The sequence below is a fragment of the Drosophila arizonae genome, chromosome X, assembly GCF_054131065.1.
Source record: "Drosophila arizonae isolate 15081-1271.41 chromosome X, UAZ_ARI_1.0, whole genome shotgun sequence".
Taxonomy (NCBI): Eukaryota; Metazoa; Arthropoda; class Insecta; order Diptera; family Drosophilidae; genus Drosophila; species Drosophila arizonae.
The window spans coordinates 12,479,948-12,502,269 of NC_142927.1; the positions used below are offsets into that span (position 1 = coordinate 12,479,948).

Sequence of the window (22,322 nt, forward strand, 5' to 3'; positions counted from 1 at the left end):
TGAGCAGTTCGTAGTCTACATAGGTATGCAAAACAATAATATTTTTAATAATAATTTATATATAGCGTTAGACTTACATTCGTTTTTTATATATTCCGCATTATTGTTGAATAATTTTTAAAAGCGCGCAGTTGATGATATGTTCATTTCAGTATTTTACATGGTTTTCAAATGCGTTCACTCTGATGTCTGGTATTTTTTTAGCAGTTCCTTTTGGGTTGCTAACAGTTCTGGTAACTTTAATAACAGGTTACCTTTTTGGAACCAATCGTTGCAGTTATTTTTTCTTTTTTTTAAACACAATGTAAGTGTCATAAAATATCAATAATAATTGAATATTATAATTTCAAATGAAAATAATATATGCTACTAATATAATACTGATGAATAGTCATTATTTACGGCATATAACTCATCACTGTTATTCATACATATGTAGCTTATAAATTTTAAAATGTCATTTTACAGTTATAACTGCTAAAAAGAATACAGAACGAACTGTCAGTTCATTCCGGCAGAACAAGCTTAGTGTCACTTTAACGGCAAATTTTCACTACTTGACTGTTGAGCGCGTAAAGCAATATTCGCATAAAAAAAAGTAAGTGGATGAATATTTCAGAAAATATTCAAATACATTTATATGTGTGCTTTTCTGCATTTATAGTGTTTGAAATGTGGGATTATTACTTTTGGAAATTGGTGCTCATTACCAGCAGCTTGATTGCTGCCTTCGAGGTAATATGGTTAGCCTACCAGTTGGTGTGCAAGTGGCGCAAGGATCGCATGCAAGAGGTGCTCATATTCAATGAGCTGGGCGCCGTATGTGCCAAAGAACACCTCAGGTTTAGCCTAATAGGTCGAGTGTTCTATTGTACAAATGAGAATTGCTCTCAGAAATACGTGAACCGCATTATCGACAATTTGAATAACGCCAAATTCAGCATTGACCTGGCCATGTATTCCATCGGCTCCATCGGGATGGTGTCCGCTTTGATGAACGCCTTGCTCCGCAATGTTGTCGTACGTATTATTGTCAGTCAACGGAACGCAACACTCTCCTGTGTGCTCCTTGATCTCGTTGACCGTGGCGCCCAACTGCGCTGCCAGGATTGCGATAACTTTATGCAGCACAAGTTCTGTGTGATCGATGAGCAAGGGCGGGTCAATCGCATTAGGAATAAGAAGCGCAAGAACGGACCAAAGACCCACGGCGTGCTCATGAATGGCTCCCTCAACTGGACAGATAGCGGCTTCTGTGGCAACTGGGAAAATGTCGTCATCACAACCAATGCAGAAGTAGTCCAAGCATTCCAAGAAGAATTCGATCGCATGTGGATTGCGTTCTCCACTAAAACTAAATTCTATTGACTCCATGACAATAAGCATAGAGACTGCAAAACAGATACACATAGTTATTGCTAGTTGATATATGTCATATACAACATAGCGATAATTATTAAATACGGAGAAAATTTATTAAAAAAAAAATATATAAAAACAATTGTTTTTTTTTTTTTTAACTATTTCATTAATTATATATAAATGTGAGACAATATACATACATATACGAGTTAAGGGGAAAAATTAGGGTGCTCTATTCGGGTATGCCTTCTAGAAAATACCCTGAGCTGTTGTTGCTAATATACACATATACAAATATTCTTAAGCTCTTTTGAAGTCGACTTAAGCTTCAAGGTTGATTATTATCCCATAAGGCAAAACTTAATTATTATATATAGATGATTTTTAAGTGATTTTTATTTGATTAGACTTTATTATTGTATTATTTTGAATTTAAATTTAACAAGAAACTTTAAGTCTCTAAAGACTAAAAATTGATGAGGATGGTGTATGAGAATCTTATACTTATTGCATATAAATGATTTAAAAACTAACTTTCATGACTTACACAGTATTCATTTAATGAAAATACAATCCACACATAAAACATATACAAAGTTACAAGAATCACATATTTGGCTGATCAAATCAGAGATCACATCACAAAGTACTTAATAAGTAAGTATACTAGGAACTTATACTAAAGCCTATTCTATAGGGAGCACATATAGTAGACGCCGTGGCAAGTGGCACATTTGCGGCGTCTGGAATTATGCTCAGGCTGTGGTAGCAGCGATTGGAAGTATTTGGAAATGACATCGATAATCTCAAAGCGGCGACGCTCGAGAAAGTCGACAGCGCAGCTCTCGTAGTTCTGGACGCAGTGGTTCAGTATGCGATAGAGCACCAGCTCCGTGGAGACGAACGTGTTTAAGTTACGATCGATGCTATCCGCTTGCTGCTCGATAAAGTTGCGAGTGAGCTGCATCAGCAACTGGGCGGCCTGGTTGCTGTAGTAGCGGAGGAGACCGTCAAGCACATCGTTGAAGCTGGCCAGATTGCCGATCTGCTGGACAAACTTGACGCCCAGCTGGCTGGCCAGCTGATCTATGTTCACACGCAACTGGCCGCCCACTTTGTGGCGAACGAACTGGGGCAGGTCACCAACAGCAGACTTAACGCTCGACACTGCGGAGCCACTTGATAAATGCGAATGGACCTTGTGGAGGCTGAGCAACGCCTCCTTGTAGGGTATGTCATTCATGATGCGAACAATATCGAACTTGCCATCGGTTTGATTGCTGTGCAGCTTCGTCGATTCCCGGACAATGCGATCAAACACTTTGCGGCTCTGCGTGCTGAGGGCATGTCGCAGGCGGTAGCCATTGGTCGCTTTGGAAGCGATGCGCATATTGTTGATGGAGTGCGTGAAGATTAGAAAGCTGGAGGCAATTTGCATGACATCAAAGCTAGTCAGCTGCTGTTCATCGCTAATCTTTAAGTACAGATCATAGACGCTGTTGACAACACCCGTGCCAGAGATGACCATGGATGATAAATTAATGCCCGTGACAGCCAACCGAGCAGCAGTGCCCGTGTTATTGCGTATAACGTTAACTGCTGTGGTTGCGCCCGTTGCCCCTAGCCCAGCAACGCCGCCAGCTACGCCAAGCCAGCTGCTCCTTGCCTCACTGTTGGCCAGAGATGTACTCTGGCTGTGCCAGCTGCGATCGATGAGTCGTGTGGCCGAACGCACTGTGGTATAGGCCGCTGCGGAGCAGCCGACCACAGTGGCTGCCATCAGTATAGGAGCGGCCACAGGGCATGCCAGGGAAGCTGCTATGGGCACAGTGCCCAGGATGCCACCAATTGAGACCAGCTTATCGCTGACATCTAGAACCTTTTGCTTTACCCAGGCAGCGGGCGTCGATTGCACCATCAATTTCACTGTTTCGTAGTCGTCGTCAGAGTTGAACGTATAGATGCCCCGTTCTGGTGCTATCATTGTGCCCTTGGGCAGCGCATTGTTGCGTATATACTTCTCCCAATTGGCATAGACGCGACCAGTCTCATCGATGAAAATCATGCAGCAACCGTCACTGTTACTGCCATCCGCTCGCACACATTTACGCGTTCGTATGACTGGATGGCAGCTGAAATCAGTGGATTGCAAGGCCAAGGCGGGATCCGATTCCGGGGTTACCAGCACATAGATAATGGCCGACAGCAGAGTTCGATTTGTATAAATGCGCTGCTTCCACACATTTTCGAATAACTGTTGCCGTTGGGTGGCCAGCGCCTTGGGGGTTAGGCCCATCTGATCATGAAGCAGATTTGACAACTTTTGTTTAAGGACGTCCGCCTGGTCGTGCGCTAGCCTGCGGATAAGTAAAGATTGAGTTTTTTTTTAAATAGTCTGTATAAAAAAGTTATTTATATATATTTCAAGCTAAACCCACGAGTCCCAAATTATTTCTGAACGTATGCCGCTGCTCATCGCAAAGTCCCGTTGTACTTCATAGACGGTACGCGCCATATTTGTCGCCACAATGAACAGACAATTCAATTCAATTGCAATACAAATTTCCTTAAGTGCATCTATATATTTGTGGTGCTTATCTAAGCGTATAGTTTAGCCAATTGTTTTATGTATTTCAAGTTTAAATTGCGCGCAGTCGAACCGATTGTATTTTGTTTCGTTAGTGTGCACAATTATATATCGCAAGTTGCCAACAATCATCGAATAAGCACGGTTGTATTCCGATAGTCCGATTATTGTTGCAGCTCTTACGCACAAATGCAATTTAAAATACACATTTCGATATCAGCAAAGCACACAATTTGTAGCAAAATATATATGAATGTATATGTGAGAAGTACACAGTTTCCGTAGCAAATGTATGTATACTATGTTACTGTATTTAAGAGAGTAAGGCATGCTCAGCCACAATATTTTTAAAATTTTATTCATGTTTGTTACGAGTGCAAATGCTTTGGCCCAATGACGTCACAAAAAATTCAATTGCTGAAATATGTATAATAAGAATTGCAATCATATATATACTTGACTAAATGCATTATAAATAAATTAATTTATTACATAACTAGTATGAGTGTTTGTGGCACAAATAAACATGACGTCTCGAATGTCAAGAGAGTCATCATTAGCGCCGCGTTACCATCTTCGACACGAGTATTGTTGTGGTGCACCGAAAGCCTATCGATGTTTCCTCTTCGATAGTCATTTGCAACGACAGCCAATTGCTTTTTGTTTTTTTTGTTTTGTTTTTTTTTGTTGTGTTGGTGGTGGTGCTGCGTGTGGTGTGTTTGAATTGCATTTGTTTTCATGTTTCTTATCAGTTTTTGTTCGTGATACTCGTATACAATCAAACACACAGGCACACACTCGAATACACACCCACACACCTATACAGCTTTACAATTATAGAATGTTTGAAGATGCGCATGCGCGGCCGTCGACTGCTACCAATTGCCATATCGCTAATTGTAATCATCATCTTATGCATCAGCTACATAGCAAGTCCGCTGCGCAGCAAGAACCAAAGAGATGAGTTTCTTGTTCAGCTGCCACCCAACAGCATGGATGACAATGACAGTGACCAAACGACACTGTTGGAACATCTGCCAGAAGTTGGACCTGGTCCATTGCTGAATCTGTCCAACTTCGACTATCTGCTGGCCAGCAATGTGTGCCGACGCGCCGAACGTGAGCTGCTGGGTGAGTGGTGTGATCAAAGATACCGAGTTTAATCACATCTAATTACCGTCATCAATTGCAGCTGTACTCATTGTCACCTCGTATGCGGGCCACGATGCAGTTCGAGCTGCCCACCGACAGGCAATCGCACAAAGCAAGCTGGCTGAGATGGGCTTGCAGCGTGTGTTTCTACTGGCCGCTCTGCCGGCGCGCGAGCACTTCGTGACGCAGGCTCAGCTGATGGACGAGCAGGCGCGCTTTGGGGATTTGCTGCAGGGCAACTTTGTCGAGGCCTATCGGAATCTCAGCTACAAACATGTGATGGGTCTGCGCTGGGCAGGAAGCGAATGCCAGCATCGTACCAAGTTCATCATCAAGATGGATGATGACATCATCTATGATATATTCCATTTGCGACGCTATCTCGAAAGTCTGGAGCTCAGCCAGCCAGCGCTAGCCACCAGCAGCGCCCTCCTGGCAGGCTATGTCCTGGACGCCAGGCCGCCAATACGGGTGCAGGCGAACAAATGGTATGTGACCCGGCAGGAGTATCCCCACGCTCTCTATCCGGCCTACCTGTCCGGCTGGCTGTACATCACGAATGTGGCCACTGCAGCCAGGCTGGTGGCGGAGGCGATGCGTGTGCCATTCTTCTGGATCGACGATACCTGGCTGACGGGCATTGTGCGCGCACGTCTGGGCATTCCTCTAATGCGTCACAACAATTGGTATTCCGCGAATGCCGAGTTCCTCGATTGCTGTGTGCGCGACCTTAAGCTCCATAGCTACGAGTGCGAATACTTTGCTGGCCCCAATGGGGCCGATGCCAAGCTTCTTGTCGAATTCTTGCACAACGTGGAGAAGTGTTACTTTGACGAGTGCATCAAAAGGCCGCCGGGCAAATCTCTCAAGCAGACCTGCCTGGCCACCGTCAAATCGCCAGCGCCCGAGCATGGAGTCGCCCACGTCCAGCCCCTCAGGCTAAGATGACCCACCAGCCGTGTGTCCCATCAGCCGGAGGGGTAACTCCCCGCTGTATGACTCATCAGCCGGAGGACTGACTGGTTATCAGCCACTTTTTATTCTAAGCTTAGGCATTTCTAGATTTAGTTCATTCCATGTGCAAGCTATCGTATATATGAATAGATTTAAGATTAATGTGTACTCCAATCAGCGTACAGACTAACTTATTATTATTATTTAACTAAACCAACTTAATGCAATATTGATTATATTACCAATTATATTACATTTATAAATATAGACAATCTTATATAATTGACTGCTTAGTGCAACTATAAGCATTTACAATGGTTTGTATAGACGAGCGTAACAGACATATTATATGTATTTATTCTGATCCTTTATGGAGAGGCGCAGTTTGAGGAAGAGTTCTATAAAGGAGAGAGGTGAAATGGAATAGATTGAGTGGCTAGTGTCGTTCGGAGTGAGAGTGAGTGAGAGGAGTAAATAGAGAGAGAAAGAGAGAGAGTGTGTACGAGAGGGTAATAGAGAGACAGAGAGAGAGCGAGAGAGAGAGAGAGAGATAAAGACTAAGAAAGACAAAGCAAAGTTGAAAGTAAAGAAGAGATATTTATTGATAAAGAAAGAACGATATTCTGTTTTGATAGAGATAGAGGATATAGAGACGTAGTCTGATAATATACAGATAGATAAGCAGAGAGAGGAAGAGAATAGAGCTACGCTCATACAAAGATTTCCTGCACTCCCTATTACCCTCTCACTCACTCTCTTTGAACCTATATTTAATCATATGTAACACACACAACATAACTAGATGTAGAATTAAAATTGGAATAACACTTAGCTGAAGCCCTTTTAAAATATGAGAGAAAAACTAATATTCCATTCCATTCAAATGGTGCACACGCTTACTCTTAGTGCTCGAGCTAATTAGAGCTTTCATGGCTTATGTCAGTGTGAAGCTGGATTTATGGATTATACGAAATGGGTATGAAATTATATTTTGACTGTTGTTGGTCAAAGTGGATGTAAACAAATTCTATTTGGAATCTAATTTTGTGGCTGGCACGTTAAAAGCGTTGCATGCCACAATTATTAGACATGGGAAGGGATTTAGACACGGCAGGAGGTATTTTGAATATGGGCAACTAATCAGCACTTTGTGCAGATTGGCAAGGGAATTATGCAAATGCTGTTAGCCGTTCGCTCTAAGGCCACATCAAAGTCAAAACTCGACCGGCGAGCCCTACAGTTGACAGAAAACAATTTTAGACACACACACAAACACTCAGAGACAGAAACAGAGCCAATGGGAAAAAGACATAGAGAGAGAGGGAGAGAGACATAGAGATAGGTATGGGACTAGGGTTTGATTGTGGCGAAACATTTGTGAAATGTCTGAAAAGGATTTCACATGTCTAACTGAAAGTGCGGAAAGGAAATTGATATTGAAACTCGCATCATGATAATCAGCTTCAAGTTGTCTACACACACACACACACACACAAGCTCGCGTGTATGTATGTGTAGGTATGTGCATTTGACATTCATATAATACATTATATCACTCACCATTGCAAACTTTTCTCCTTCCTCCTTAACTATCTCCTTTGTGATGCGCCTCAGCGAGCTTTGAGCAGAATTTATGTGTCACATTTGCCATTGGTCTACCCAGTGTTAGTGGGTATATGGGGTTATATTAAGTAATTTTAAAATTTGATTATTTGTCATTTAACTCGAATATCTTAACTGATAGTTATAGCCTGATTCCTAGGCAATATTCCTAGGCAAAAATAATATGTATACTAAAGTTTGATTTGAAGAGCTAGATTTAAGGGTTTGCCTGATCCAGATACGATAAGAACACGATAAAAATCGATAGTCGATGCCTGATGTTGATAACTGAATGATTCCATTTTTATTACGTTTGTTATACTATAGGGTATTTGCACTTCGATCAACTGCTCTCTGGACTTACCTGGGCCTGTGATTGTGGTTTGAATTGGCTTTTGTATAGTTGCGCAATCGATGGATGCTGCTGCACAATATAAATGGGCTCAATATTTAAAGCTGGTAAAGGGGGCGGCTGATGAAGGGGGTGGCTTTCTCGTAATAGATAGCCGCTGGCCTAGGCTTTGCCTGAAATGCAAATTTCAGCTGTATGCAAGCGAGAGATGGAAAGGGAGAAGAATGTGGGTGGTGGTGGTTGGTTGATGGCTGCTTGAGTTAAGGTAAAATTTGGGAAGTGTTGTTGGTTAGCTAGAAGATTTTTCCAATTCGCTGACTTTCCGCAGGACTTTTCACGTTTTTCCAACACATTTAAAATGGCCACCCAACCACCCAAACGCCCAACCACCCAGCTCGCTCAGTGGGGTCTGGTCGCCAACTTTTTGGGCGACTTCATTACCAATTCGTTGCCAGGCAAAAAAGTTGGCAGCCTTCGACTTAAATGAATTTCTTCGCATTTTTGTTCAAGTTCTTAGTTTAATTAATTTTAAAGCCAGTTCGTGGACAAAAAAAAACACACACACACACACACTCACAAAATTACAAAATGAAAAGAAACACAGAAACAAATATGTGTATCTCGACTAAGAGTTGCCCTGGATTACAATTTTTCAAGAGGAATTAACGTTTATTTCAATGTCAAATTTCAATAGTTTATCTTTTATAATTGATTAGTTGAATTAGTAGACAACACAATATTTTCCAAAGTCAAACTAGATTTTTGCACATCAAACGGCTTATACCTACTTAGAAAAATACCCCATAAGCTTACATACCCAATTTGAAAGGTCTAATTTATACAGTTCCCGAGTTCAGTGAGCTCAGTAAGAGATGTTTATCAGACAATCCAATTAGTTTCCTAACAGGCCTAGAGCCAGCATAGCTCAAGTTGCATATCAAATTTACGGTTACCTAGCTCAAAGCGAAAGATAATAGCCTAATACTGGCATACTCATTACTATAATTCACAGGGTATAACTTAGCAGTAAAATGAACAGCAAAGAAGAAGCAGAAACAGAAAAGTTCAAATTTATTTTTATTTGCTTATTTGATTTATGCGCCTAAGTGAAAAGGCAGGCTAAGTAAATAAATTAGTGCAAAAAGGATTAGACGCAAAAAAAAAAAAAAACAACAAACGTGCAGTACAGTGAACACGCTATAAACTTGTATGGGGCGCACTCAACAACAATCATCCAGCTACCAGCCTCCAGCCCCTCCCCAATTACCGCTAACAACACGCAGCGTCGCCTTAAGGTCCGCAGCTGTCCCTTTGCCCATAAATCATTCATTTCCTTTTTGCCAAAAGGCACAAAAAGCGGGCCACGCAAATTTTTATTTAATTTATTTGTCGCTGCTGTTGGCGTTGCCTATTGAAGCCTCCCCTCCCTCTTTCTCCTACTGCTACTCCTACGCTTCTCTCTCTCTCTCTTGCACACTCATATACACACACTCTGTTACACCCGCTTGCTTCAATTCGTTTTGAGCGGCCAAATGAAATTGTAAATAATTCGCATGTAGGCGGAAGGGACGCAAATTGCAGGCAAATTGCATGAAAATTAGACAAGCAATAGCAACAAGACAACGGTACAAGAAAAGAGAATGAAGTGAATTAAGTGTAGCCAACGAGACGATGCTCTGTATGAGATGCAATATGCGATAACAGCAATTGCAGATTCATTTGAAAGCATTTTAATCGAGGAGTTAAGACAATTACTGTCCAATTACTGCCAAACTGTGATTAGATAAATAATTGTTTTTTAATTTAAAAGAAGTTGTTTTTTAATTAAATATGAAAAATTACCTTGTATATTCTGGAAACCAATATGCTCATTTTTGTACTTTTGTGAGCGGCATATAAACAGTAGCATAAAAATATGAAAGTAAAAACAATACGAGACAGAGAAATAGGACAAGAGCAACTCTGAGCAGGAGCTGGAGAGGGAGAACGAGAAGGAGCGGGAGAGCTGAAAGCAGGCAATGGCGCGGCTATTGTAGGCGAGTGTTAGTGAATGACAGTGCGTGCGAATAGCAGCCACGAGCAGCGACAGCAGCAGCGGTACTATCGTGCAACAGGCCAGCGTTGGTGCTGTCCCTTCATACCTGAAGTAACTGTCAGGTGTTCTCGGTCTTTCTGCTGTCTCTGTAGGCCCTGCTGATGCTGCTACAGTTGTTTAGCATCGCGTAATTCATTTTGAGCGCTTGCAAAAAGCTCGCTGTCAGCCGCTATAAGGCTGCATATGCTACAATATGTGCCACATGAGGCACTACATTCATAACAGTACATACATACATAGCTGAACACACTCCTACATACATAACATAGGCGTGTATGCATACATATATATAGATACTTAGTCTACATACGTATGTATGTATGTATATATGTATAGGCACTCGTTTACGAGCTTTTTATATTGCCATCCATGCAGCCACACGCCTCTGCATTCTCATAAGCAATTTCGCTGGCAATTTGACTACGATAATAGAATATACATATATACATATGTATGTACATATATTTTATTGTATATATTTATGATTATATTTGACGATAAGTAGAAGATTGTCTTCATTGTTCGATTGCAAGAGTTTAGCTATCAAAGATAGCAACATGTACGCTGGAATATTTACATACATACATATGTATGTATGTATGTATATTTACATGTGTGCTCTTGAGCATTTGCATGAAAGTGTGTTAATAAATCTAGTTTATGAACATGCCTATGTATGTATGTATGTGTTTGTGCTACATTCAATGAGAATAGTCTACAACAACGAAATGGATTTATCACAATTGCCAGCCTGTTAGCTAGAAGTCCAACTCTACTCTCCTTCACCTCCCCCCTTCTCATCCAGTGCTTTGGCATTCACAGTTGCCGCCGACAATCGATTAACGCGATTCATGATGCTGCGTTGTTGGGGCCGCAGCTGTTAAAGCGAGTTCCGTTATGAATTATGCGCCTCTCGACAAAGGACGTGTATTAAAGTCGATGTGAGAGATGCGCTGCCAAATGAAATTTTCATGCAGACTTAACACAAGCCCAAGAGCAGAGAGACAACGGGTGACGAAAGCATAAACTCAAATATATTTTCAGCTTGGCAAACAAACGAAAAAAAAAAAACAAAAACAGAGCCGAAACGAAACGAAATGAAATAAAATAAAATAAAATCCACTCACGAGTCAAAGTCAAAGTCAAAGGCGGCTTCAAGTCGTGCGAATCACATGTGAAGGCAAACACAGCTCAGACTCCCGCTGCAATGCCAACGGGTTTACATACATACATACATACATATGTATGTGTATGACTGTGTGCGTATATGTATAAATTTATCAAAATGTTTGTTGCGTGCCAAATTTTATTTGACTTTGCATGACTTTCGTCTGTCTTTGAACTGCAGAAAGCAACCGCCGTGAATACAAAAGAATTAAATGAAATAAAATAAATAAAAATGAGAAGAAAAAGAAAATCGAAAGATCGATAACAGCGCCTATTGAAGCTATCGAAATGGATGTTTGCATTTAATCACTTTTATCAAACAATATAATACGTTCATTGCCATTGAGTCAGCACATCCTCATGTTTACCCTGTATTATCCGTATATATAGAGTCTGCAGCTGTCAAAACAATTCTGAAAAATACAAATATTTGGAAGTCGTAAAAAGTTTGATGTATATTTGAAAACAGTTTAAAATAGCATGAACATGCATAATACTATTAATAAACAGTCTGTCTACAAAATTAAATTAACCTACATATGTATGTATGTATATTCTACAGCTAATAACTGTATATGTATGTTCTGAGCCTATGTTAATAACATTTAGATATTTGCATGTTAATAGCCCTCCTGAAAGCCATCAAACAGCATAAACATAGTCTAAGCGATTGATATAAAGCGTTTATGTTAATAGCAGTTAAAGTCTTTAAATTCCAATATGCATCATTCCTCATGTCGGAGGAGAGTCCGCCGAGATCACAAATCACCCGGAACAACAGCTGACAGTTTTAGCTGCGCCGCAATTGGAAATTCTTTGAGGCCATAAAAACGCAATGCTGTTGCTGGTGCTGGTGCTGGTGCCAGCCTGTGTGCCTGACCATTAGAGTGCGGCCCCGACGGCCAGCGATTAGGAAGTCACACACACACACACACATAAATACATATATCTATATATGTATATGGTCCTAATCACATAGATAGATAAATGTACGCCCACATTGAGACGTGCCCAGAAAAGTATGCAGCAGAAATGTGACTTCGCTTAGGGCATTCTAATGAATGGCATTTAATTAGCAATATTTATTATTAATTAGTATAATTTCCAAAGCGCTGGCGCACATTTGATTTATGATGCGAGCAGCCTGCAGATGGGCACAGGTAATTAAAATCTTGATTGAAATCTCCTTAGGCTTATTCAGGCTGTAGTTTCGGCATGTGAGTGTGTGTGTGGGAGAGAGAGAGAGAGTGTGTGTGAAGGTGTTAAAGAGAGAGGCAGAGTTAACGTTTAATACTTAATAATTAACATTTAATATTTAACATTTAACATTGGAGGATTAATTACATATATCTTAAACAGATGTTACATACTGAATGACACAGCTGTAATACCCTTCGCCGGAGACGTCTTTGGCCAGCTTTTGATTTGCTTTTGTGTAATCTTGTTGCTCTTTTAGCTCTCACTCTCACTCTACTTCTCATTCGTATTCGTATTCGTATTCGCTTTCACAATCCCCATTCCCCATTTATGAAATAAAAAAAAAAAAACCATTTTGATTAAATTAAAAGCAAAACAACGAATTAGTCTGGAATGAAGGAGAGCAGAGGGAAAAGAGAAAAAAACGAACATTTTGGGAATTAAGCAATGAATAATGAAGTAAAGCTGAAAACTTTTAAAATTATTTAGCTGCAAAATAGCCACATACATATATACACACGTGTATGTATATCTGTATATAGAATTGTATATATGCACACCTTGATATACCTTGATTTTGTCATGTTTATGGAAATGTTTGCGTTTTCTGTTGACATTTTGTGTTGTGAAAAATTCAAAGGAATTTGAAACCTGGCCACGCTCCAGCTCTCATCTAATCTTTTTGTTCTATGGTTTTGTTGACCGTTAGTCATATGTGAAGGCAAACACACAATACATACACACACATACGAGCTGTTCATATGTTGGTTGAAAGGGCAAAGGTCCTGACTTTTGGCTTTTGCAAGAGCCAAAACAAAAAACAAAACTAAATAAAACAAAAGACAATTTGGCAAATGCCACAAATCGGATATTTAGTGGAATCGTCCTTTTTTTTAGGAGGGTGGGGGCGGAGCGTCCTTTTTTTGGACCTTTGACAAGAGCCGTTAACACGGCTATGCTCTATATATAACGGGACTTGCCGATATTACATCGCATTGCCAGTGAAGTGTACCGTTATTGCTGCTCCTGAATCAATATTTTGGTTCATTGAAAATTCATGAATATGCATTGAATGTGTTCATGAATATATATATAAGCATGTATGTATGTATGTATGTATGTATATATGTATTTTTATATTTACACATATCCCCTTCACTGGCACAATCAAACAGCAAAGCAGCTCGTCTTTCATAACTCTTGCCTGGCATCAAAAGCAACCTCCTCCATCTCTCTCTCACCCTCTCTCTCTCTCTCTCTCTGTGTCACTTCATACTTGTGTGTGTGTGCACTTTATATGCATATTGTAATATCTTTTTCGCTTACTTTACCTTGACACAAAGCTGGAAGAGAAACAAGTGCAACACTCGACGGGAGACTTTAATCGAAACTTCGTGTGCGACAAAGTTTGTCAATTCTTTATGGCTCCATTAGTAAAATGCATCTTTGATAATTCCCATTAGAGCTGTAAATATATGAATAAACATATGTATATGGCACATTGTCATGGCAAATATTAAGAGTATTACTATATACTTTATTATTTGCTGGCAAAATTCATCAGTCAGTCTCTCTCTCTCATTCTCTCTCTCTTCGTGTTTCTCTTTTCTCCCTCAATCTCAATATATTCTGTCTTTATTGTTCGCTTTCTCTTTCTCGATCTTTCTTTCTGTGTCTTTCGCCTAATCCGCCTTCCTTATCTGCCCTTTAGTCTATGTACTTCTCTCTTGCTTCTTCTCATTTGTTTTATTAATCTCCCATTCTGCCTCTCTCTCTCTCTCTCTCTCTCTCTCTCTCTCTCGCGTCCGTCCATCTCTCTGCTTCTCTTTCCCTTTTTTAGGAAGACGAGACTGAGAGGATTTAAGATAATGAGAGAGCGAGAGGCAGAGAGAGGAAGAGAGAAAGACAGAAAGAATATAGATTCCACTCTCTCTATTTCTCTTTCTCTCTCTCTCTCTCTCTCTCTCTCTACAACTTTTTCACTCTCTCACACTTTCTCTTTCGCTCTCATTTCCATCTTCTCTTTTCCACATCTCATTCATCTTTTATCTCCACCGTCTCCGCGTCTAGCCTCAGCTATTTGTCACTTCAGTCAACAGTTAAGTTGACCAACTTTTTGTCCGCTTTGTAAACTTGGCTTGCTTGAGATAGTTTGCCCCGCGTAATTTCTGTAGCCTTCGCAGTTGCAATCCTTAACTTTAATTGAATACATTAATTTGAGCACTTCCAGTGTTTGCATTTGACTCGCTCCTCGTTTTATTTGTGCCGTGTAAGCAAGATGAGCGGAGCGTGGAGCGCAGGCCGCAGATATGGCCCATGAATAATGGCTTAAAAATTGAAATTTATGTTCGGCTCTAATGCCTTCCGCTGAGGCCATGGCGAGAGCAAATGTTGAATTTCATATTCATGTGGCGGCGTAAGACGTCAACATTTTACAGCTGATTAGCTAAATAGGACCCAAGTTGAAAGTCAAAGTTTAACCTGAAGCTAAACTAAATGGTAAGGTTAAGGTAAAGGTTGAGTTGAAGGTTTAAGCGGATTTCTCACTGCTCCTTCAGCAAAGGTTTATTGGCGATAATCGTGCCAAAGGTCTGATGCCATAAAGCATTTTTAATTTGGCGTCTTATCGATTGATGCTCTCCAGTTGAGGCGGCGTAGCAATGGCCACTTGAGGCGATGCTACCTTTGTCATTTTCCGAATGCGCATAAGAGATTGCAATTGCTGTGCGGGCAATGGTGGATGGCATTAAGTGGTGACAAAAGCCAAGTAATGAGGGAAGCTTCGGCAAGAGCTTCAGTTATCCGTATAGGTGACTCATCTGCTCTGCATATGTTACTAGAAGCTACACTATATAATTCTCATTGTCATTGTCATTGTCATTGTCATTGTCATTGTCATTGTCATTGTCATTGTCATTGTCATTGTCATTGTCATTGTCATTGTCATTGTCATTGTCATTGTCATTGTCATTGTCATTGTCATTGTCATTGTCATTGTCATTGTCATTGTCATTGTCATTGTCATTGTCATTGTCATTGTCATTGTCATTGTCATTGTCATTGTCATTGTCATTGTCATTGTCATTGTCATTGTCATTGTCATTGTCATTGTCATTGTCATTGTCATTGTCATTGTCATTGTCATTGTCATTGTCATTGTCATTGTCATTGTCATTGTCATTGTCATTGTCATTGTCATTGTCATTGTCATTGTCATTGTCATTGTCATTGTCATTGTCATTGTCATTGTCATTGTCATTGTCATTGTCATTGTCATTGCCATTGTCATTGCCAATATCATTATATGCTTTCTTATAAATATCTATTGTTATCCGAAAAGTGTATTACAGCGTATAAAGCTCACAAGGGAGAGAATAATTTATGGTTTACCATATTTCAAGTTCATTTAATTTTTGGCTTCCGCACTTTTATCTCGGCTTTGGCTTGGCAGGGCGGACGCCTCACTGCATCCTTCTCGGACGGGGTATCAAAAGTCGAATTATATTTCAAGCACAAAAGCAGCTGGAGGTATGGTGGGAGCCGGCTGGAGGTACTTTTCCAGCTGCCAAACATATTCGACAGCTGTTCATAAGCTGCCTCCTGCTTGCCAGCCAGCCAGCCAGCCAATGAGGCAGGCATTCAGGCAGCAGGTGGACGGAAGGTGTTCGGCCAGGAGGGCATGTACAGGATAAGTTTTCAGCATTACTGTATTGGATTTTCGCAATTTGTTTGCCATCCCAAAATCGCAAACTCACATACGAAGCTAGCCAAGTATTAAATCCCCTTCGAGGCAAACAAATTGCAAGGAAGCTGGCAGTGTGTAGGAAAGTGCAAATCCCATATGCCGGCTAAACGTCATAATAATAATAATACCCATAATAATAATAAAGTGCCTTGTTTTCCGCATTAGCCTGGCTGCTGTCGACATTGAAATTATGGGAGCTGCACATGATCAATGCTTGATCCGTCTTTATGACAAACTTTTGGCCGCATTGCTGCTTTTTGCTGCCAGCTAACGGTACTGCTTGCTGCGAAAAGTTATCGATAAGTGCGGCGATTACACTGCCTCTGGCTATGTTGGTCTCAGCGGTGCAGAAATTAATGCGCAGCTGGCAATACGAGCCTGGGTTCCGATTCCATTTCCTCCTAAGCTGCAGTGCTTTAATGGAAATCGGACTGCCTTAAGTATACTCGTGCCTGCTTTTTATTTCATAACCGTGTTTCAATTCTATTTCATTGCAAGCTGTTTATCCTTATTGGAAATTATACAGTTGTGCGTTAATATATGTATCTATCTCTTAGTAAATAACTTTCAAATAAAATGCAAAAAAAGCAATGCTTCAATTGCACTTATTTTCTTATCTAAATCTTTTCTTATCTTAAATCTAAATGGCAAACTTGTTTCAAGTGCAATGCACAAATTATCAAATACCATGTTTCAATACCATTTTGTTTCAATGGAATCAAGAGAGCTGTAGCTACACTCTTATGCAACAAAGCAAACAAATATAAACAGAATTTAAGTTTAAGACGTGCCTCCAAATGATGACATTATAATGTCAAAGGCGAAAAGAAACATGCATACGCTTTACATGGAAGAGCTACTTACACATGTATGTACATATATGTACGTACGTATGTGTGTCTGTGTGTGTGTGCGGCGACATCTTTGCGACTGAGATTACTGACAGTTAGGCGCAGGCGGCCCACTTATGTAATTACCGCTTCTTTGGGGGCATTTAGCAGGCACAGAACTGGGTGCTCGACTAGCACATACCCTGTACAATCCACAATCGCACCAATGCATATATATTTGATATAGAGATGGTATTATTCTGATATTAAGTAAGACAAATAGTAGTAATCGGTCTCACTGAGAGTATATACCTTTATCCACTATAGCTACAGGGTATAGCTTACATAAAGTATGAGCAGTGCTTCAGGTGTGCTGCTCTCCCCCTCTCTCTCTCTCTCTGTGTGTGTGTGTGTGTGTATTATACAATATCCTCAGGGCATCAGCAGTTGCCATGCTCTTTTATTTCAATTACGTGTTTGGCGACGTTTTTTCTTCATCTTGCTTTTTTGTGCTCCAGCAAAAGGGTAGCTTGGCTGCGCATTTAATTAGCACCCAAAGAAGAACACTTACAACAACAACAACAACAACAAGAACAACATCCTTGCTTGCGTGTGCGGAAGACGTTTTAAACATTTTGACTCCCCGCAATGCGAAAGCTCTCAAAGGACTTAAAACACTCAAAGCAAACGCAAAGCAAAGGAAAGCAAAGCAATTGTGAGGATACCCTGTAAAATATGGTGCAACCAAGTCGAATAGTATCAAATTCGATTTTTTTTATTTCGGTTAGAAATATATAGCTAAAAATATAAAATTTAAGTACTACGATTTCATATCAGTGTTTTGTTGTTCCCTCTCACTCATATACACACAAGCTCCCCTCTCTCTCTCTCTCAATGTCTTTTTCTTTTTTGGGTATACCCTTTCTCAGACAGTTTGCAGTCATTTTATATACCAATTACAAGCTCAATGTAACCTCAATAACCTTCGCCCCACTCCCCTCGAGCAGCCACAGCTCCTTATTCCCCCCATAAATTCGCGTGTGTGTGTGAGTGTGTGGCAATTTCATTAGAATCTTATCTGGTTGGGCCGAAGCCACAACATTTACATGCAAGCCGCTGTCTCTGATTCCTCTTTCTCTTTCTCTCTCCTTCTCTTTCCCTTTACCGGGCTCAATCTCTGCGTTAGGCTCTGCCTTTATCTCTGTCTTCCGTTCGCTGTAAATTTTTTTTACGCATTTCCTTAACCTTAATCTAAAGACTCTAAATCGAAAACTAAGGTATAATGATTTTTCTATTATGTATGTAACGGGTAGAAGAAGAAGAGGGGCAGAGTTTGACCTAATGAGAAGCTCACTCGAGAGTCAGGGTGTTTATCAGTCGGACAGTCTGAGCTAGAATCTTGTTACTTGTAATTTTCAGTTACTACAGAGAATGTAGTATATGCTGTATTTGTTAAAACTCATATGTGTATACATATTTATATAATATATATGTACAGAGTACCCACATATGCACATAAAACAAGAAAAATGATCATCAAAAAATGCAAGCACATTTTGTTGCTCTTACAGTTGTGTTAAAAACCAATAAACATACAAATATGTAGGTTTGCATATTCCTATATATATACCCTATACAGATATGCATGGCTATATATGTTTATAAGAAAGAAGCAAGGAGTACATCCATATCCAAATATAAATTTCCCCTTCTGGACATAGTTTATACCACAAAATACTCTAAAATTATGTTTCAGATATATTTTACTGCATTATAATGTATTATTTATGCTACATTTGAGTGTTTTGGCTCTTCTTCTTTTTATTTGTGTCTCTCCTGCTGAAGCACATGTACAGGGTATTTTTAAGTCGAGGTCTCTATAATTTTGCATGCAGGAATTTTTCGTGTCGTATTTTTATAGCTTTTGGGCGCATTTTAATTTGAATCCTTAACAATATTTTCGACAACAATACATATACAAATATACATATATACATACATATGTATATCAATATATATTTTCAGATGTATGAAAGAAAGAGTTTTATTTCAGATTTATAAGGCATTTTTATACTCGTTTATGCAACGTAAAGTGAGCATATTGGTTGTTTTTTGATGGAAATGCCGGGGATATGATTCGTCTCCATCGAGTGCGCACGAACCTTATGCAGTCGGATACGCTCGTCTGCAGATGGCTGACTTACCTCTCGGACTGCTAGCTCAGCCCATGGGCGTAATTGAATGCAATATCTTTGCCACCGCATGTTATTTTGCCTGTTATGATTTTGCGCTCGATTTTGCTTCCATTTGGTTTTATGGTTACTCTGACCTCTGCCTCCATCCCCGCCCTCTGGGCGCTTCCAATTGGATGCACAATATCATGGGAGCATATTGCCAACATCTTTGTAAGCTGCTTAAAAGCGAAAAAGGCCAACAAAAAACAGTCCACTCTCAAAATGGAGCTACAGGAATTACTTTATGCGACAAAATTTGATGAATTTTCTTAAGCCAAATTGCTTCACAACTATTCAAGTCTTTTGAAGATTATACATTGGAATACAATTTGCATTCAAATAGTATTTTACATTTTCTTTAATAAATCAAAAGGTTAGCCAAAATGATGCTGAAGCCAAAGTAAGTCGAGATATTTTACCATATTTATTAACATTTGTTGAGTATGATCTTAATGGACTATACGATTGGAGCTCTAATGTTGTAATTACACTAGCCAACAGAACATCGTAGCCAGTAATAAAAGAACGATTAAGAAAGGAGAGAGTCGTTGAAAAAGGTTGAGAACGACAGAAAAAGAAAATAATTGGGTCACTGGCCCCTCGAGGTCACTGGCCCCTCGAGGTCACTGGCCCCTCGAGGTCACTGGCCCCTCGAGGTCACTGGCCCCTCGAGGTCACTGGCCCCTCGAGGTCACTGGCCCCTCGAGGTCACCTCCTTCTTAAGGTCACTGCCTCCTTAAGGTCATTCAAGGCCACTGCCTCCTCAAGGTCACTGAACCCTAAAGGTTTCTGCCCATCTCTCTAGCCCTCTCGCATTTAGCAGAGCGAGCATAGAGGGTTCAGGGTGTCTCCTAGTCGAGCAGTCTCGACCAGAGCCTTCTTACTTGTTAATATTATAGAATTTTGTTGGCCAGTGCTATCTTCATAGACCGCCCTCACATGTACTTTACACTCCCACACATCAGGTAAACTGCTCACGTTTTTTCTTCCTTCCTCTCGCTCTTGCCCCTCGCATCTTCTCCTCGAGCTTGTCCATTGCTCGCTGCGCTTTTCATATTTTCCATTTGCCAGACTGCATATCTTCCCTAATCCTTATACATGTCGCCCTCTCTCTCTCTCACGCGCTGTCTCTGTGTGCACCGCCCTCCCTTTCAGTAATGTCATAATTGCATTTTAAGTAGCCTTTGCTATTTCAGATTTCATAGCTGCTCGCGGATGCTTGCGTAATCCCAAAGCTGCCCAACACGACAGCATCCCTGGAGCATTCGGTTAGACGTTTTGATGCCTTGATGCTGTGACGCTTTGATGCTTTAACCCGATGCGCCAGCTCTCTGTTCTGCATGCATATTAAACTTGAATGGAGAGCCACTGCCAGCAGCTGCATCTGCGGTCCAGTGCTGTGCATCGCTTGCATTTGCCAGTGTTGTGCAATGAGCGTAAGTGTTTATGTGCTTGTGTGTGCGTATGAATGTGTGACTGTATGCGTGTGTGTGTGTGTGTGTGTGTGTGAATATGGGGTAATTGCAACAACTACCCTATAGCTACAACCTACAGAGAGTATCAGCTCTGATTGCCTCCATTTGCCAGTGTTGCACAATGTTAAAAAATAGTGTTTGAAATTGACACTTAAATAAATTGTAGCTTGCAGCCTGTGCAACGATGATTCACATTCTGTGTGCGTCTGTGAGTCTCAATTCTGTGCGCTTGCAGCTACCAGTGTTGTAAGGCGCCAGTCAGTGTCAGCCTTACATCATATACATACATATACATAGGTATGCCTGCGCCTAAGCCAAATGGTCAACCAGCCACACAGCAATTGTAGCTACCCTTTATTTACCTACCGCTCTTTACAGGGTATTCGCGAACGTGTTGAACAAGCAAAATCAGCGAAGCAAATTCAATTTTGGGCGCCACAAATCGATTTATTAAAGTTCTTAAACATCTGACAAAAACCAGCAAAACGAACAAAAAATGAAGTGCAAATGGCGTCGACTGTGCGGCATGTCCTTTCATATCCTGCCGCACCTCCTCGCATCGCCGCCGCCGCCCACTGTTAATTTAAATGAGCTGACGAACGGCCCCGGCCGCAGGCCATAAACAGCCTCGAAATGACAATACCAAATGGGATAAGGAGATTTTCGGTCGCATGGATAAGTCCATATCGCATAGACACAGACCTATATATGCCATATATATGTATACATGTATATTAATGTGTGTGTGTGTGTGTGTGTGTGTGCCTATATGCAAATGAGTCACGCACACGCTGGCCTCTTCATAAGTATTATGTGCTGCCTTCCATCCATTTTTTCGCTTCTTTCTCTTTTTTTTTTTTTTTTTTTTTTTTTGCCAGAATGTCGCGTTAATGTTATTTTTCACAGCTATTGGCAAGCAGCAGGACCTGGAGGGACCCTGCGGGGTGGAGAAAGGGGCAAGAGCAAGGGCAGGGGCAGCGGCAGGGGCAGGGGCAGCGGCGCGGCATATGCGCACGTCGCATCTGGCAAGCAAATGAAATTACGGAGGACAACGACGAGAACGACAAATCCCTTTAAATAAATCCTGACCGCGCGCAACAGCAAAAATGAAACCGACAAGAAATGAGTTAAAATAATCAGAGCAAAAAAAAAAAAAAAAACCCAAAAGGAACAGTGCTCGAGAGTGGAGAGTGCTCGACTGGGCAATACGCTCACCTAGAGGGAGTTGCCTATCTGAATATTCTAGCTTAGATCTCCATAGCTGTAAGTATTACAAGAAGAATTTCTGATTACAAACTCATTTTCCTTTGTAGGATTGAAACTCTTTAATGCAAATGAATCTGCGCAAATCTGAAGCCGTTGACAACTGACAAAAATCAAACTAAAGTTTCCAAATCAAGCTGAATGGAATGACAATTACGGCTTTCCTTGTAGAAATCCACGCATTTGAACAATCATTAAAATACAAAGAAAAGAAAATAAAAGTAGGAAAAACAGAACTCCTAGGAGGCTTAAAAGGAGACAACCAAGGGGCCTGATTCTCCGATCGCCCCGGATGACGGTCAACAGG

General features: G+C 40.7%; 3 protein-coding genes across 3 annotated transcripts; 2 read left to right on the forward strand and 1 right to left on the reverse strand.

Moving 5' to 3' along the window:
* Positions 1-194: 194 nt before the first annotated feature.
* LOC108619724 (mitochondrial cardiolipin hydrolase-like) lies at positions 195-1,493 on the forward strand. The gene is made up of 3 exons (XM_089475818.1): positions 195-304; positions 469-598; positions 665-1,493. Coding segments are annotated over exons 2-3 (705 nt in total). The 5' UTR covers positions 195-304; positions 469-597; the 3' UTR covers positions 1,369-1,493.
* Positions 1,494-1,896: 403 nt separating this feature from the next.
* On the reverse strand, positions 1,897-4,257 carry LOC108619691 (uncharacterized). The gene is made up of 2 exons (XM_018016420.2): positions 3,801-4,257; positions 1,897-3,719 (listed from the first exon to the last, which is right to left on the reverse strand). Exons 1-2 carry the CDS (start codon positions 3,875-3,877, stop codon positions 2,054-2,056), a joined length of 1,743 nt encoding a protein of 580 aa, XP_017871909.1. The 5' UTR covers positions 3,878-4,257; the 3' UTR covers positions 1,897-2,053.
* Positions 4,258-4,539: 282 nt separating this feature from the next.
* LOC108619711 (beta-1,3-galactosyltransferase 5) lies at positions 4,540-6,354 on the forward strand. The gene is made up of 2 exons (XM_018016448.2): positions 4,540-5,080; positions 5,142-6,354. The coding sequence occupies exons 1-2, from the start codon at positions 4,801-4,803 to the stop codon at positions 6,047-6,049; spliced, it is 1,188 nt and encodes a 395-aa protein (XP_017871937.1). The 5' UTR covers positions 4,540-4,800; the 3' UTR covers positions 6,050-6,354.
* Positions 6,355-22,322: the final 15,968 nt, after the last annotated feature.